The 16,610-nt window shown below is 38.5% G+C and overlaps 1 protein-coding gene across 1 annotated transcript in view; it reads right to left on the bottom strand.

Moving 5' to 3' along the window:
* Positions 1-7,624, bottom strand: part of EPC1 (enhancer of polycomb homolog 1) — a 94,153-nt gene extending 86,529 nt beyond the window's left edge. Inside the window, exon 1 of the mRNA XM_060097796.1 lies at positions 7,357-7,624. Coding sequence (XP_059953779.1) covers positions 7,357-7,359 — 3 coding nt within the window. The 5' untranslated portion in view covers positions 7,360-7,624. The remainder of the gene's footprint in view (positions 1-7,356) is intronic.
* Between the last annotated feature and the right edge of the window lie 8,986 nt (positions 7,625-16,610).

Raw genomic sequence — 16,610 nt, 5'->3', positions numbered from 1 at the left:
AACTTGAATGACTAAGACAGAAATATTCCATAAATCTGTTGTCCAATAACCACCAGCCAGGTGTAGCTACTGAATGTTTAATTTTAATTACTTCAAATTTAAATTCACATAGCCACGTGTGGCTAGTGACCACTGTCCTGGACAGCACAGTTCTGGCAGTTCTGGCCATTTTAAATGATGTGTGTCTGTTATTACATAGGTGCTAAGTGACGCTTTTTGATACTGGACAAAACCAGTACAAAGCTGCCTCTTCGGGGTACTTCATCCCAGCTTCTTGACAAGGCCTCCAGTGGATACAAGGATAACTCAACGCTTATACAGGCTTCTGGAAATGTTAAGGACATTGAATTGGCTGTCTGTTTTTTACTCATTTATGTGGGAGGTTTGTTTCTTGGACTTTATACTTTAATGAAAAATGTGCAAAAGCCTTCAGAACTAAATTATTTCTTTTTTTAAAATTTATTTATTTATTTATTTATTTTTGGCTGCATTGTGGTGCACGGGTTTCTCATTGCGGTGGCTTCCCTCCTTGTGGAGCACGGGTTCTAGCCATGCGGGCTTCAGTAGTTAGAGCACGCGGGCTCGGTAGTTGTGGCACACGGGCTTAGTTGCTCCACAGCATGTGGGATCTTCCCGGACCAGGGATCAAACCTGTGTCCCCTGCATTAGCAGGCGGATTCTTAACCACTGGGCCACCAGGGAAGTCCCTAACTTGTTTCTTATGTCTCAAAGCAGTGAAGCAATTAAACTCTTGGAAAGGCCCTCTTGGCTCCTTGGCACGTGAGAGTGTTTTTCAGCTGGAGGTTGTGACCTCTGTCTTGGGAGGATGGAGGGTTTCCAGTGCATTGGGGCAGCAGCCTGAGTTTCAGAGCTAAATATAGGTCATTGGCATGATGGCCTCTCTTTCTCAGTCTCATCAAAACTGTGTCCTTTTAATGAAAGTGGGGCTTTAGTGGCTGGTGGGATAAAATCTTGGGAAAAACCATCAAAATGCCACAGATACATAAGTCTTTTTCAGATGTAACTTGCTACCGAGTACAACTAAGTTCTATTTTTACTCGCTTTTAAAAATAATTGGTAAATTATGGATTATTTTTTTTAAGTTAAACACACACATATATATGAATTGATGGAAAAATAAGTCTCAAATGTGTTGTTCATGCTGAGGCATAAGAGGAATCCTCCTTCAAGTCATCGCTCAGCTCTCAAGCAGGCTATCCTGACCACCTATTCAATCCTGCATATGTATTTATTCATATATTCGCCATTTATGAAATGACATCCTTTACAGTTTGGCATATTTCAAGCCAGAATATTTACCATGGCAGGTACCATCTGATCCTCTAGAGCAATGTCTCAAAGGGTGGTCACTGGACTGAGAGCATCGGCAGCATCTGGGGGCTGGCAACTTCTCTGGCCCCACCCCAGACCCAGTGATCCAGGAAGCCCAGGTGTGGGCCCAGACACCTGTGTTTTAGGTGATTCTGGTGCACACTCAAGTTTGAGATCCACTGATCCAGAGTACACCAAATCCCCCAAAAATATCCCAGAGGGGAAAACTTCCATACATCCCAAAGATGGAAACATTTTGTACATAAAATTGACCTTGTAAGTTGTGAAATAGGAGCCAGTATTCTCTTTCGACCTAGTGTTATGAATCATGAATTTACCCACTTCAACAAAGCCTCACTGACTCTCTACTCTCTGATCTTTTTTTCCCTATAGAAATGCAACTTCTAAAAGAATTTCATGAGATGTTCCTGAAGAGATGAGATGCAGTACATGTGCCTTCAGCAAATTCAACATACAAAAATTCAGATATGTACAACTGATAAATTAGGTAAGCACTACTCATCTTAAGAAAAGATTATTAGATTTATAAAATTAGTCACTAGAGGATTCATTTAAACAGGGGTATCATACAGTGTGTTTAAAATATGCCAATTTACAGAACATAAATTCACAAATATCCAGTGTGACAGTATAGAAGAATAGGTAGTTATACAGGCTCTGATTTCAGACTTTCCAGGTTCAAACTCCAGCTTTTTCATTTACTGTGTAACCTGGGCCAAACATCTCTAAGCCTCCGTTTCCTCATTTGTAAAATGGGTATAATAATTATCCTATCCCCAGAGTTTCTGTGAGGATTTAAGGAGATATTTAATAAAGGTAGCATTTAACCTAGAGGCTGGGACATAGTAAGCTCTAATTAAATGTTTATTTTTTTCTAAATTAGCTGCATCCATGAGCAGTCTGGTCTCTATGAAAACAGATATTCATGTTTTATCACTGAAGAATGTTTTTAGAAAGCCGTTAAAGTTTATACAAAGCAAATGGGAGCTAGCCACATTGAGCACTGGCTACTCAGCAGGTGTTCACCTTTCCAAGAGATCCTCCCTAGCTAAACCGATTAAGGTAACTTCAACCTCCCGGTCAGTGAAAGGGTTTAGGTATGAGCATTTCCTACAAACCTGGCCAAAGAACTGTAAGAAGCAGTGTGCTGTGGGCCTCTGGGAAAGAATTTCTTCCCTTCTGAAAAGATACATAAGAGAAACTCTCCTCCCTCTGGAAATTGTAATATCAGGATATGATGCTTGGAGCTGCAGCAGCCATCTTGTGACTATGAGGAAAGACACTGCTGACATTACGGCAATATAAAAGGATGGAACCTACCAAGGAACTTGATAACATTGTTGAGCTATTGAACCAAACCTAGAACTGGCTTGCCTCCTGATTATTAATTTAGTTGAAATAATAAATCTCCTCATTTTTTCACACCATTATCAGTAGGATCCTATGTTAGTACAAAAGCAAACTATATGATACAATACATTTAGTATCTTAATTGGCTGTATGACAAAATAATTTGGTGACTTTATTCTGGAGGTGATCTTAAATCACACGTAGAGATTTAATGAAGAGTTCCTTCCCTTCCAATTCATCTGTATATAATAGCAGTCTTACTTTCCTGCTCCATATCTGATGTACTTAACTAATTACCCATTAGCTAAATGTCTAATTATATTACCTTCATAAATTAAAATACAAGTGGTTATTATAAAAATTTCTGTTACATAAATATCATTAAAATTTTCAGAAGGTTTCAAAATAAAGATCTTAATTCTGATGTAAGCCTTCAATACTATAATTGTATTTCCCTGCTTCATCTCACAATTTTTATTGACATTGACATTTATTTCATGACAAGGAGAGCAAAATGTACAAAATGAGGCTTCACCACGTTAAAAAAAAGTTTTCATTAAATGGACCTCACAAGGACACATCCAAAATTCCTACAACCAGAGTGATCCCTGTCTCCTTTCTTCTCAAGGGAATAAGTTAATATTTTATTTCTCACTTTGCAATAGGAATTTGCATTAGCTAACCAGCTATTTATATAGCATCTGTTTGGGCTATATCTAAAATCTGAGGGCTATCTTCCCCTCACTGTGTCCCAAATAATGGTCCTTCAGTAGAAGGACGGAAGGACACTTAAATCCTATATAAACAGATTAAAAAAATTTTTTTTAAGTTTTTACCCCAGAAATCTTATTTTGCCTTTATTCTCAGATGGGAACCTCCCACATCCAAGACCTTAGATTTAAGTATCTTTAAAATGTTGAACCACATTGGACTGTAAACTCCCTGAGAGCAGGGATCCTTGCCTCTTTGTCTTAATATTGTATCTCAGCCCTTTAGCATCATAGCACATAACAGGAGGAAAAACTAGAACAAACAAACCCCCAAAAGAAAAAAATGTTGAATAAATCAAGTATAAAGGATACTCCTTTCATCTTTTTCTTCAAGAAATCATTATCTTTCCTTTACTTTCCCTTTAGAGTCTCCATCTGAGAATCTTTTGGGAAAGATAAAAAACAAAGTCATAACACAAACACCCATTTGGTCTCTTATTTTCTCTCCCCGTCTCTTCCTTTGCAAAACATGTAATGATATGTCCAAGAAATAGCACAGGTAAGTACGCACAAAAAGAGGGTGGAATTAGAAATGTATACAGTTTCAGGTCTCTATTGAACCTGGTTTTCAGAGGGCAAAATTTTTAGCTATTTTTCCTTCTTTTAAAAAAGTTTATTCCAAGGTATATTAGATTGGTTCTGGCAAATATTGATATTTTCAGCATTTTATGATGTCATCTTAATATCACTGTAAATGTTTCTTCCCTTTGTTACTTCATCTTTCCTAATAGGTTTGCTAACCTGAAAATTTCCCCAATCTTTAGCAATACTAATGCATACAATTAATTTGCATACAAATTAATAAATTAGGAAATTATGTTGGTTCACTAAATGAAGTCTTAATAAAATTTTCAGTTTACTTCCATTATTGACCAACCTCATAATTTCAAGTTCATATTTCTGAGGTTTATTGTTTGGAATTTGATTTACAGATTTTCCATGTCTTTGGCATTATTTATTTCTTCTTTCTGCAAACTGTTTTTTTGGCCATTTCACTACTCATTGACCCCTCCCCCTCCCTCAGAGGGATGGGCAGGGTGAAAAAAATGATAACGATATTTTAACATAGTCAATTTTGCTACTTGCTACTATCTGTGATAAAAAGGTGTGCAAGAAAAAAATAAGTGTGTGATTGTTGACTGAAATGACATTTCAAGATTAAAAAAATAATTCTTTATTGTTCATGATCTAGCAACTGTTACTATGAAAAACTGAGTTAGTTCCCTGTACACCAAATTTAATAAATAAAGATTTTTTTCTGATAAAACATAGTTTATTATAATCATTCTAATCATAATCTCACCAAACTCAAACTAAATGCCTACAAAATGTTGTCAATAAAAAAAAAAAAATTAACGTCCAAAGAATCAAGAGCTAAAATGAAGCCCAAGGTGGATTTGAAAATGGAGAATAATATAAAACAATGAGTTGTTTTTGCCTCATAGATTTAAACCTCCTTGTTTAGTGATGTAAGAGTCACAGATAGAAGAATATCTTTGACATAAATATCTATGGGTGATTTTAAAAAGTGAAGATGTAACTATAATGGTTACTCATAATCAATGATGTAATAGTCAATGATATAGGAGAACAAAGAACATTGCATAGCTACATATGGACTTCACAGCATCAGTCTGTTTTTAAAAGGGGGGCTACATTATATAAACATTTTTAGTTTTCACAAATTAAAATGAAAAAAGTCACCAGCTGAATAACAGAATATTTTAGCAATAAACATATTGGGCAGTATATTTTATTCAGTAGATTAACTTCGGGGAACTAAACTCCAGCACAATCAGGGGGTTAGATAATATATTTACACCTGCAGTATTTCATTCTATAAATAATCTATAATGTCAAAACCAGTCTTGATGGGGGCATTTAAATTTTATGAAGAGATAAAATGTTACAGTGAACATTTTCAAATTTTTATAGCAGAGTATAAACAAAATATAGGCATAATATATAATTATTTTTGAAGTTCAAGGAAAAGGTCCTACATAGATAAATAAATTATAGGGACACAAAAATTGGAAATACTATTCCTAGTCATTTTCACACATTCTTTTACTTCAAAATTTTAATGATTAGTGAAATGAGCATTTACATATTTCAAAGTGAATAAAAACACTTAATAATAACTCCAGAAATTTTTACTCAAGAAATCATCTCTACAATCATATGAAAAGGTGGTTTAGGATACTATTTCAGTTGTTTTGTTTGTTTTATTTGGCAAAATAATGTGTTTTTAGGTACAATGACTGATTTCTCCCACTTTCTTTTTCAATTAAGGACATACTTACTATCTTCATAAACAACTAAAATGTTCACAGAGACCAGTAAAAACTATGTCATATCATAATATACATTTTTGTTCTTGGGAGGCTTTGGGCCTAAATCCCATATTCTCTAATCAGATAACTCCCAATAAGAACAAAGATGGAAAAGATTTACCATGCATTTAGATATACAAATACCAATATTTTTAAAGTTAAAAGCAGTTGTATCCATATTCTTAAAAAAATTATCCTATTCCAAAATATTTGTTCTTTTTAAAGCAAGGATGTACATAAATTCAATTGAAGTATCACTTCAAAATAAAACAAACAACAGTGTAGGCATTCTTACTACATTCGAACTCCTAGAAAATTCCCAGGAGAAACTTAGAATAGTTATTTAAGAAATTCCTAGGTTCAAAATGAAATTCAACTTTTACAACGTTCAGTGAGCTAAAACGCAAAACGTTTTGTTCACTTGAAGACATTAGCAATGGATGATATTGTAATAGAAGGAAAATGCAAAATGTTACTGAGGAAAGAGAGGGTAAGCTGACAGCTTACTACTGAAAATTTTCTGATCTAGAGATAATCAGATCAGAAAAAACACAACTGCAAACTGCATGCTCGGCCCTGCTGCTCCCCGGACGGGCTGTGACGACGTGTCTGTTCTCACCCTTCACAGTTCACGGAAAACATTAAACTAATACAACTGAATAATTTCCTCTGACCAAATCGAACTTTCTTTAAGGAAATAAAGGGAGAGGATAATAGATCAAATCTTGCCCCACCTCTTTTTTTTTTCTCCTTTTTTCTTTTAGTGAAACTGACGTAAATTGTTGAGAGCTATACAGCGCCACCAGCACAGATCCATGCAAAACAAAAAAGATCGCCCACCGTGTGCAAAAAGAGAAAAAAAAAATTAGAAAAATGCCAAAAATTACAAAATGTCTCCCAAATATACCTTTTTGGAGAAAAAACAAGATAGATCTGCAAAGATTATCTAATGAGGAGCCTCAGAGAATTACTATCATGGAACACAAGTTTAGATCGGATCAGCAAATAAAAGATCCACTATTTAGTAACAGCCATAACTTAATATAAACCCGGTTATGTCAATCTCCACCTTCATTATACCAAGGGCAGCTCTTCTGTAGTTTGTATCCAAGTAATCCATCAAGAAAACCACAATAGGCCTATTTCAAACCAAACTACATCCATAGTTTGCCTGCTAATCATTTAGTCCTGGACAAATTAGGTAATACATCATTTTTATAAGGAGGATATGCACATATTTGGCATTACCAACATGCTGGCACAAAACAAGTCCATCTTGAAATAGCTGAGTTTCCCTTAGCTCACAGTAATTAAAGTATAATTTATATCATAAATATTTAGCTTTAGTCATGGGGTTAAAAAAAAAAACACTAATTTTTTTTTCTTTTGGTAAAAATTAGCCAGACAAGATTAGCTGGAAATGTGCAGAGATCAAAGCTAAAGAAAAATACAAAGATTGGTTTTGTTAGAAGAAACACAATGAAAATCCTTCTTAGCTGGCGGCTCGTTCAAAGATGTAATAACATAAATGTTTAAAATTACAAACTTACCATCAGCGGAGGCGAAGAAGAAGCCAGTTCTGGAAAAAGAATTGTAACAATATAGGCTGGACACTTGTGTCCCTAGAAACAACAGCCTCCAGGCGGCACACGGATCTTCCAACATCTTCACAATATTGGGTAAATAAAAAGTCATACTTTCTTCCCTGATCGGTGGCTGCTCGCGGTGGCTTCTCCAGGATCTGTGGGCGTTTGGGAGAAATCGGAGAAATATCCGCGGAAGATTAAAAGCAGAGGAGGCCGAGGCAGCCTTAGAAGACTCTGGGGTTAACAACTTTGCGATGGCAAGCAGGCGGGCCCTGATTGGCTGGGAGGCCAGTGTCCCCCTCTCCTCCCGCCTCCTGCAGCTCGGAAAAAAATGCAGTGTGAGTGCCATTTTACACTGGGCTTTTAAACACACAGACCCCCAAATGACAAAGTCTGAGCTCGCTACGAAGTGACACTGCAAAACAATAGCGCCCACGACCGCCCGTGAGCTCAGGAAAATGTCCCTTTGACGATCCGGCAACGCTCTTATTTCTTGCATGTGGGTTTTTAGGGAATAGCATGCTTTTCTTAAGCAGATGGTCATTCACCGACATCGATGTCTAATTTGGATACCAATGTGGCCGGTGAAAAATGATTCCCATCAAAACATTTTTTTTTCCCCATTGGACGTCCTGAAGGTACCTAAAGAAGCCTTGCACAAAATTCATGTCGTTTGCAGCTTTAACTCCTTGGGAAAAAAAAAAATAGAATTGATTAGCCACAACAACTTCCATTTGTGCAGAAAATAAAAATAAAATAATGATTTTTAGCGGCTACATTACAAACAATAGGCATACTTTTTTTTTTTTCCTTCTTAAAAATTGTTTCAGAAACCTTTGCCGGCTGATAGAATTCTACCAGTCTGCCTTACAAACAAAATGGCTGTGGTACTGAGTTTTTTTGGATCCTCCCACTGTGGCTCCTCCAGGCCTCCAGGAAGTGGTAAAAATCCAAAATAAATACAGTACTAAAAGTACATTGTCCAGGCTGAACTCCGGTGAAGCCTTGGGGGTCTGGGGCGGGGGGGGGGGGGTCTTAGAAATGTGCTGCTTTTCATTAGTTCTTTTAAAAAACTGTTTTGAAAAGAACATCAATCACTAGAGATTTACTTGACTGTAATTTGAACTTCCTGTTTTACATATTTATAAGGCCTTTCACCTATCTTGGCAGGCTTTCAAATTAAGTGGGCTGGGAAATTTGACGCTCTGTGTCTAGCTGTGAGCTGAGTCAGGTATTTGGTGGTTGCAACTGGGCTTTTAAATAAAAACGAAGTTGAAAACTTTAAAAAAGGATTAACGTTAAATGAACGCTAGGCTATGATTGATTGCAAATGTAAAGCCACAAAAGTCAGCAAATATGGAAATACGTCAAATACTGCATACATGTGTTAATTGAACACATTCGGTATAAAATTCTTTGCCAGCTAAATTTCTAGTGAGACAAGGGTAGAACCGGGTTTAAAGAAATCAGCTGAAGAAAGGAGTGGCCAAGTGCCTGCATTCTACATATTCCTCCCCCAACCCCATACACATTCTTCTATTTGTAGTTTTTTAAGGAACCTCCATACTGTTCTCCATAATGGCTGTATCAGTTTACATTCCCACCAACAGTGCAGGAGTGTTCCCTTTTCTCCACACCCTCTCCAGCATTTGTTGTTTGTAGATTTTCTGATGATGCTCATTCTGACCGGTGTGACATGATATCTCATTGTAGGTTTTTTGTTTTTTGGTTTTTTTTTTTTGCGGTACGCGGGCCTCTCACTGTTGCGGCCTCTCCCGTTGCGGAGCACAGGCTCCGGACGCGCAGGCTCAGCGGCCATGGCTCACGGCCCCAGCCGCTCCGCGGCACGTGGGATCCTCCCGGACCGGGGCACGAACCCGTGTCCCCTGCATCGGCAGGCAGACCCTCAACCACTGTGCCACCAGGGAAGCCCTCATTGTAGTTTTGATTTGCATTTCTCTAATGATTAATGATGTTGAGCATTCTTTCATGTGTCTGTTAGCAATCTGTATATCTTTTTTGGAGAAATGTCTATTTAGGTCTTCTGCCCATTTTTGGATTGGGTTGTTTGTTTTCTTGATATTGAGCTGCATGAGCTGCTTGTAAATTTTGGAGATTAATCCTTTGTCAGTTGCTTCATTTGCAAATATTTTCTCCCATTCTGAGGGCTGTCTTTTGGTCTTATTTATGGTTTCCTTTGCTGTGCAAAAGCTTTGAAGTTTCATTAGGTCCCATTTGTTTATTTTTGTTTTTATTTCCATTTCTCTAGGAGGTGGGTCAAAAAGGATCTTGCTGTGATTTATGTCATAGAGTGTTCTGCCTTTATTTTCCTCTAAGAGTTTGATAGTGTCTGGCCTTACATTTAGGTCTTTAATCCATTTTGAGTTTATTTTTGTGTATGGTGTTAGGGAGTGTTCTAATTTCATACTTTTACATGTACCTGTCCAGTTTTCCCAGTACCACTTATTGAAGAGGCTGTCTTTTCTCCACTGTATATTTTTGCCTCCTTTATCAAAGATAAGGTGACCATATGTGCATGGGTTTATCTCTGGGCTTTCTCTCCTGTTCCCTTGATCTATATTTCTGTTTTTGTGCCAGTACCATACTGTCTTGATTACTGTAGCTTTGTAGTATAGTCTGAAGTCAGGGAGCCTGATTCCTCCAGCTCCATTTTTCTACCATACGACCCAGCAATCCCACTACTGGGCATATACCCTGAGAAAACCATAATTCAAAAAGAGTCATGTACCAAAATGTTCATTGCAGCTCTATTTACAATAGCCAGGACATGGAAGCAACCTAAGTGTCCCTCAACAGATGAATGGATAAAGAAGATTTGGCACATATATACAATGGAATATTACTCAGCCATAAAAAGAAATGAAACTGAGTTATTTGTAGTGAGGTGGATGGACCAAGTGTCTGTCATACAGAGTGAAGTAAGTCAGAAAGAGAAAAACAAATACCGTATGCTAACACATATATATGGAATCTAAGAAAAAAAACAAAAAAGGTCATGAAGAACCTAGGGGTAAGATGGGAATAAAGACACAGATCTACTAGAGCATGGACTTGAGGATATGGGGAGGGGGAAGGGTAAGCTGTGACAAAGTGAGAGAGTGGCATGGACATATATACACTACCAAACGTAAAATAGATAGCTAGTGGGAAGCGGCCGCATAGCACAGGGAGATCAGCTCGGTGCTTTGTGACCACCTAGAGGGGTGGGATAGGGAGGGTGGGAGGGAGGGAGATGCAAGAGGGAAGAGATATGGGAACATATGTATATGTATAACTGTTTCACTTTGTTATAAAGCAGAAACTAACACACCATTGTAAAGCAATTATACTCCAATAAAGAAGTTAAAAAAAAATAAGTAACATTCTTAGAGAGCAATAGCTAAGGTGGCTATACAATTTATTGTCTAAACCAGGACATTTTTTTAACGTTTTATTCTGTAATCTCATCAGTAGTTGCCTGATGAGAGTCGATTTCAACGACAATTATGTGATCAGTCAGGAAAACATCCTTAAGAAGTCATCTAGTGAAGAGAGTAGACTACAATTCTTGAGAAATTTTTATGCAGTTGTCCTTCCAACAGAAAAAAAAATTGCTAGGGGCCATTTTCACTATATACTATTTTGTCTATCCACCTCCCCAGCCCTGTCCTTTTCTCTCCCATCCCTTCCCCCACCCTTACATATGCACACAGATTCATATATGTATATATACACACAGTTATACATATAAATATAAGTATATATGTACATTCATATATAAGTATATGGATGTGCATGTCCATATATACTTTTATTACCTGTAGATTAGAATATTCTATGCATTTTCCACAATACCCATATTTCAAGTTATGCACTTCCCAAAGGCAGAATTTTCTTCAAAGGTTTTGAGACAATATTCATTATAGACGTGATCTGAGCATCTGTTGTTTTGGTAAAAGTCAAATGTAGAGTGAGATGTTTTGGAAAACTTATCACTGAAATACATAGGATAAATAATTCTCATGTTGTTTATTCAAATAGTTCTTGAGAGCTTAGGGTGTGCCAGGCGTGATGCTTGGTGCTACATACACATTAATGGACAAGCAGGAAGTTCCTCTCCTTCATGAAGCTCACAGTCTCATGAGAAGACAGAGAAACAAGCAAGTAAACAAATACATAATTGCAAATTATAATTGCTACTAAGAAATAAACAGAGTGCAGTCTTTCAGAATAACAGGGAGGGAAAGACATAGATAAGATGATAAGGAAAGTTATTTCTAAGAACATGGCATTGATGATAGACTTGAAGGATGAGAAGGAGCCAAAGGATGAGAAGAAAAATGCATGAGAAATAGCAGACCCGGAAGTGGTTACAGCGTGTGCAAAGACTCTGAGGCAGAGTGGAGCTTGGTGTATTCCAGGAAGTAAAATGAGCTCAATGGCCCTGCAGCATGTTGAGAGAAAGGGAAAATGACATCGGAGGAGGTCAGAAATGGAGTGACATCCTGCCAAAATTTTTAAGTTACAGAGAGGAGTTCCACATTGAAGAAAGTGAATCTTATTTGGAGAGTAAAATGTTGGAATTTGAGAGTTTGAAGGCTTCAGTGTGGGTAAGATCCAGGGAAGCTGTAGTGAAGTGACAAAAAAAACTCCACGCTAATTTTGAATCTACATAGCTGTATCACAGTGTTTTGGTATTATATTTTTAAAAATCCACACTTCATTTGCATTGTTACAGACATTGATTATGACTATGATCATAAAGAAATATGAGCAAGAAACAAATATGTAAGATCATACACATTACTAGTAACACCAAAAGGAAGAATTAAGGCAACTGTGTGCCTCAGTTTTGTGCTTCTCTTTAATAGTGTCAATTCTGGTATTTTTTTATTCAGAAAACCTCACATTTCATATCAGTTGAACGAAGCTCAATTAACACTTCTTTTTAAACAAGTGAGGCAAAGCATTATTAAAGCTAGAATTTAACTCATATAGTTGGAATAAAAACAGTTATTGTTTTTGAATTTACTAACTGGTTGTTAGCAAACAAAATCCTATGAACACATGGGCAGAAGCAATGTGTTCAATTTCTCAGATGCCAAGACTTAGAACAGCAGGTTCTTAGACTTTAAAAGGAGGTCAAATCAATGATATGTAATCCCTTGAATGAGCTTTGGTAGTAATAGGAATCTCTAAACAAATCAAATTGTGAACCAATTAGGTAATGCAGTTTTTAAGATCTGTACCTCTCAGAACTGTGTGGGGAAGCAAGATTTGTTTTGGAACTCAAATTTTTAAAACAATTTTAAAATAGTAATAGATGCATTGTCATAATCACCCCATAATCAAATACAATAATATATTGTAATGAAATATGTGATCAGTCACACTAAATGAGGTAAAGACAGACCATAAGAAGTCCTATATTAGATCAAGTCAGCTTTTTTCACCAAACAGATACTACAACTTTTGAGGAAGCTTTCAGTTTTCAAAGATTTGGAGAATTCTTGACCGTGGATAAGGGATTGTGCAACCATGGACTTTAATCCCATTCCAGTTGTTTCTTAAAAAAATATTCTTAGCTTAAATCAAAGCTCATAATCCTAGTGATTATAAACAGAGTTACAAAACAACAAGGTCATACTGTATAGCACAGGGAAACGTATCCAATAAAAAGAAATAAACAAAATTACAGTTTGGAAATGGTCAGATTTCCATTTGTGGGCCCTAATAAATGAATGTACTCTGTACTAACAAATTACTTTAGTTATTTGTTCAGTCTTGGATAAATCCTCTAAATTTTACCCTCTATGATTTTCCCCGTATTTTCCTTCTTAAGAATAGTGAGAGGGGATGTGGGAACAGATGTATATGTATGACTGATTCACTTTGTTATAAAGCAGAAACTAATTAAAAAAAAAAAAAAAAGAATAGTGAGATTCACTTTGCTGTACAGCAGAAGCTAACACAACATTGTAAGTCAACTATACTTCAATTAAAAAAAAAAAAAGGAATAGTGAAAGTTATGCCTTTTTGGCAAAGTATTTTAAAGCAGCACCTCACCAGACCTTTTCTTTCCCAAATGTTTGAATATTATGTCTCTGGCAGAGAGGCTAAGGCTGTTTACTTTAGATCTCTTTGCCCATTGTGGGATGACTTTAGATCGCATTCATCCACTGGAAGCCAAGTGGCATTTTCTAGAAGGGTCATTCCCGGGAGCAGTTTGTAGACCATCAGTGTGGCCGAGACTGCTCGCTGACTAACCAATATCCATCCTCCCTTTCTTTCTTCCTAATAAAATTGGATTTTATATTGGGTTTGCCACCCAGACCTGTGTTTCCCACACAGGTTTCAACAGTGAGGTTTAATCAGAGGTCCATTGGTTAAGCTTCTGAGGAAGACTGTGAAGGGGGCTGACTCAGCGGGAGGGGCCTTTTGCTCATCACCTTTGCCCTCTTCCTGCTGGGAGTGTGGTCACCACACCTGGGTGAAGTCAGGAGCTCTAATTTGACAACCCGGGAGGAGAGCTCAAGGCCAAGGGTAGCTGAACAGAAAGAAGGAAGCTAGGCTCTCTGGAGCCTTCCTACCATCTGGATCTTTTTTTACATGAGAGAAAAAAAAAGAAAACCACCAATTTGTTTAGAGCACTGCTTTGTGGGGTCTCTTCCTCATAACTAAATGCAATTCCTAGTACAATTAGTGTGAGTAATCTTCAAAGTATCTTCTCTGTTAAATTCATCTACTTTTTTTTTTTTTTCCCATTTTTTGGCCTTGCCATGCAGCACGTGGGATCTTAGTTCCCCAACCAGGGATCGAACCCACGCCCCCTGCAGTGGAAGTGTGGAGCCTTAACCACTGGACCACCAGGCAAGTCCCTAAATTCATCTACTTTTTTTTTTTTTTTTTTTTTGCGGTACGCGGGCCTCTCACTGTTGTGGCCTCTCCCGTTGCGGAGCACAGGCTCCGGACGCACAGGCTCAGCGGCCATGGCTTACGGGCCCAGCCGCTCCGCGACATGTGGGATCTTCCCGGACCGGGGCACGAACCCGTGTTCCCTGCATCGGCAGGCGGACTGTCAACCACTGCGCCACCAGGGAAGCCCCCATCTACTTTTTAAATGCTTTGTAGTACCAGGCTGAGAAGGAGAATGAGGGGACTTTAGGGAATGCAAGAAATCTAGCTTAGTCTGGGTTGTGATTACATAGATATGAGATATGAATTTATCTATGTCCATGTATGTATCATACATGTACACGTATATCATATATGTAAAAATGATTGAGCTGTACATTGATGTGTGCACTGAATGTGTTTTATTGTATGTTATCCCTTAATTAAAGAAAGCTATTTTAATGTGTTACAGAGTGAAGGTGAAACTGAAACTGAACGCCTCAGATGGGATTCGAAACCAGCCAAAACTCAGTTTCGGACTTGAACCCATGGGCTGGGACTCGAACCCACCCACCGTCTTTTAGTTAAAATCACTCGCCTGGTGTCAAGACTTAGCGAAACTCAGGTCCTTTATGTCTTGGCGAAGAGGGAATTCAGCAAGAGGCAAAGTGATTGATAGGTAAAAAGTGGATTTATTAGTATCAAAGAGTTTGCAGGATAATGGGGCACGAGAGGATGGTCATGTCCCAGGTCTCAGGTGAGCCCCTGGGGAGGGCCTCCAAGTGAGGGCCCTTTGCTTCGTGCAGGAAAGAGTTCAAGGGTGAGCCATAGCAAAGTGAAAGCAGGTTTACTGAGAGAGAAACACGCTCCATAGACAGAGCACAGTCTGTCTCGGAAGGTGAGACGGGCCCTGAAATATGGGATGGTTAGTTTTTATGGGCTTTGTAATTCCATAGGCTAATGAGTGGGAGGATTATTCCAACTATTCTGGAGAAGGGGCGGGGATTTCCAGGAATTGGGCCACTGCCCACTTTTTGGCCTTTTATCATCAGCCTTGGAACCATTATGGCGCCTGTGGTGTGTCATTTAGGTGCGGACGTGTTGCAGTGAGCGTATAATGAGGCTTAAGGTTCACTGGAAGTCGAAACTTCCGTCATCTTGGGCCTAATTTGTTCAGACCACTTTTTGTTGTATCCAATTTTTCTCAATGACTGTGTCATTCTTTAAGGGTTGTGCCCTACCCCCTTCCCTCCTGTCTCAGTGGGATCTGATAATTTGCATATAGACACTGTAAAAGAGCTGGACAGATACAATTCTTTTAAAAAATATTCAATAATCTCTTTGATCCAAGTGCCTAAGACAACTACCCATTTCTCTCATTTAAAGATGGCTCTCTTGGGACTTCCCTGGTGGTCCAGTGGTTAAGAATCTGCCTTCTATTGCAGGGGATGAGGGTTCGATCCCTGGTCGGGGAACTAAGATCCCACATGCTGTGCGGAAACTAAGCCCACGCACCACAACTGCTGAGCCCGTGTGCCTCAACTAGAGAGCCCATGTGCCACAAACTACAACGCCCATGCACTCTGGATCCCATGTGCCACAACTAGAGAGAAGCCCCCGCGCCACAACAAAACGATCCCACATGCCACAACTAAGACCCCGACGCAGCCAAAAAAATAAATGAATTAATTAATTTAAAAAATGGTTAGCTTACATTTCTACTTGTTTCCCTGTAATCACGTTGCTGACACAGTGTTCTAGAGCCACATATTCCATCACTACTCCCTCTCTGAATATTCTTTTTCTTATATTCTTCTTTGAGAGCAACGCGCATGTCTCCATCAGCAGCAGTCATCTTCATTTTATGAACCCTAAGTCTTGGGCCACTCAGATTTCTTATTCCTGTACGGCTTATCAGAATTCTAGGCTCTGTGGTAACTGACCTATTGTGGACCTAGTGAAATGGTTAAACAGCAAAACCCGAGGTTGGAGTTTTTTTTGTAGTATGGTAATGGAAGTATCGCAGTAAAAACACAACAAAGGAATTTTTCATCTAGTATTCAATATGAAAGTTATTATTTTTGCTGTTAAAAAACTGGACTGTCTAGGGCCTCCCTGGTGGCGCAAGTGGTTGAGAGTCCGCCTGCCGATGCAGGGGATACGGGTTCGTGCCCCGGTCTGGGAGGATCCTATATGCCGCGGAGCGGCTGGGCCCGTGAGCCATGGCCGCTGGGCCTGCGCGTCCGGAGCCTGTGCTCCGCAACGGGAGAGGCCACAACAGTGAGAGGCCCGCATACCGCAAAAAAAAAAAAAACTGGACTGTC

The sequence above is a fragment of the Mesoplodon densirostris genome, chromosome 4 (assembly GCF_025265405.1).
Source record: "Mesoplodon densirostris isolate mMesDen1 chromosome 4, mMesDen1 primary haplotype, whole genome shotgun sequence".
In the NCBI taxonomy this organism is placed as follows: domain Eukaryota; kingdom Metazoa; phylum Chordata; class Mammalia; order Artiodactyla; family Ziphiidae; genus Mesoplodon; species Mesoplodon densirostris.
Note: the sequence above shows the minus strand (reverse complement) of the source record. Positions and strands in the feature narration are given on the sequence as shown.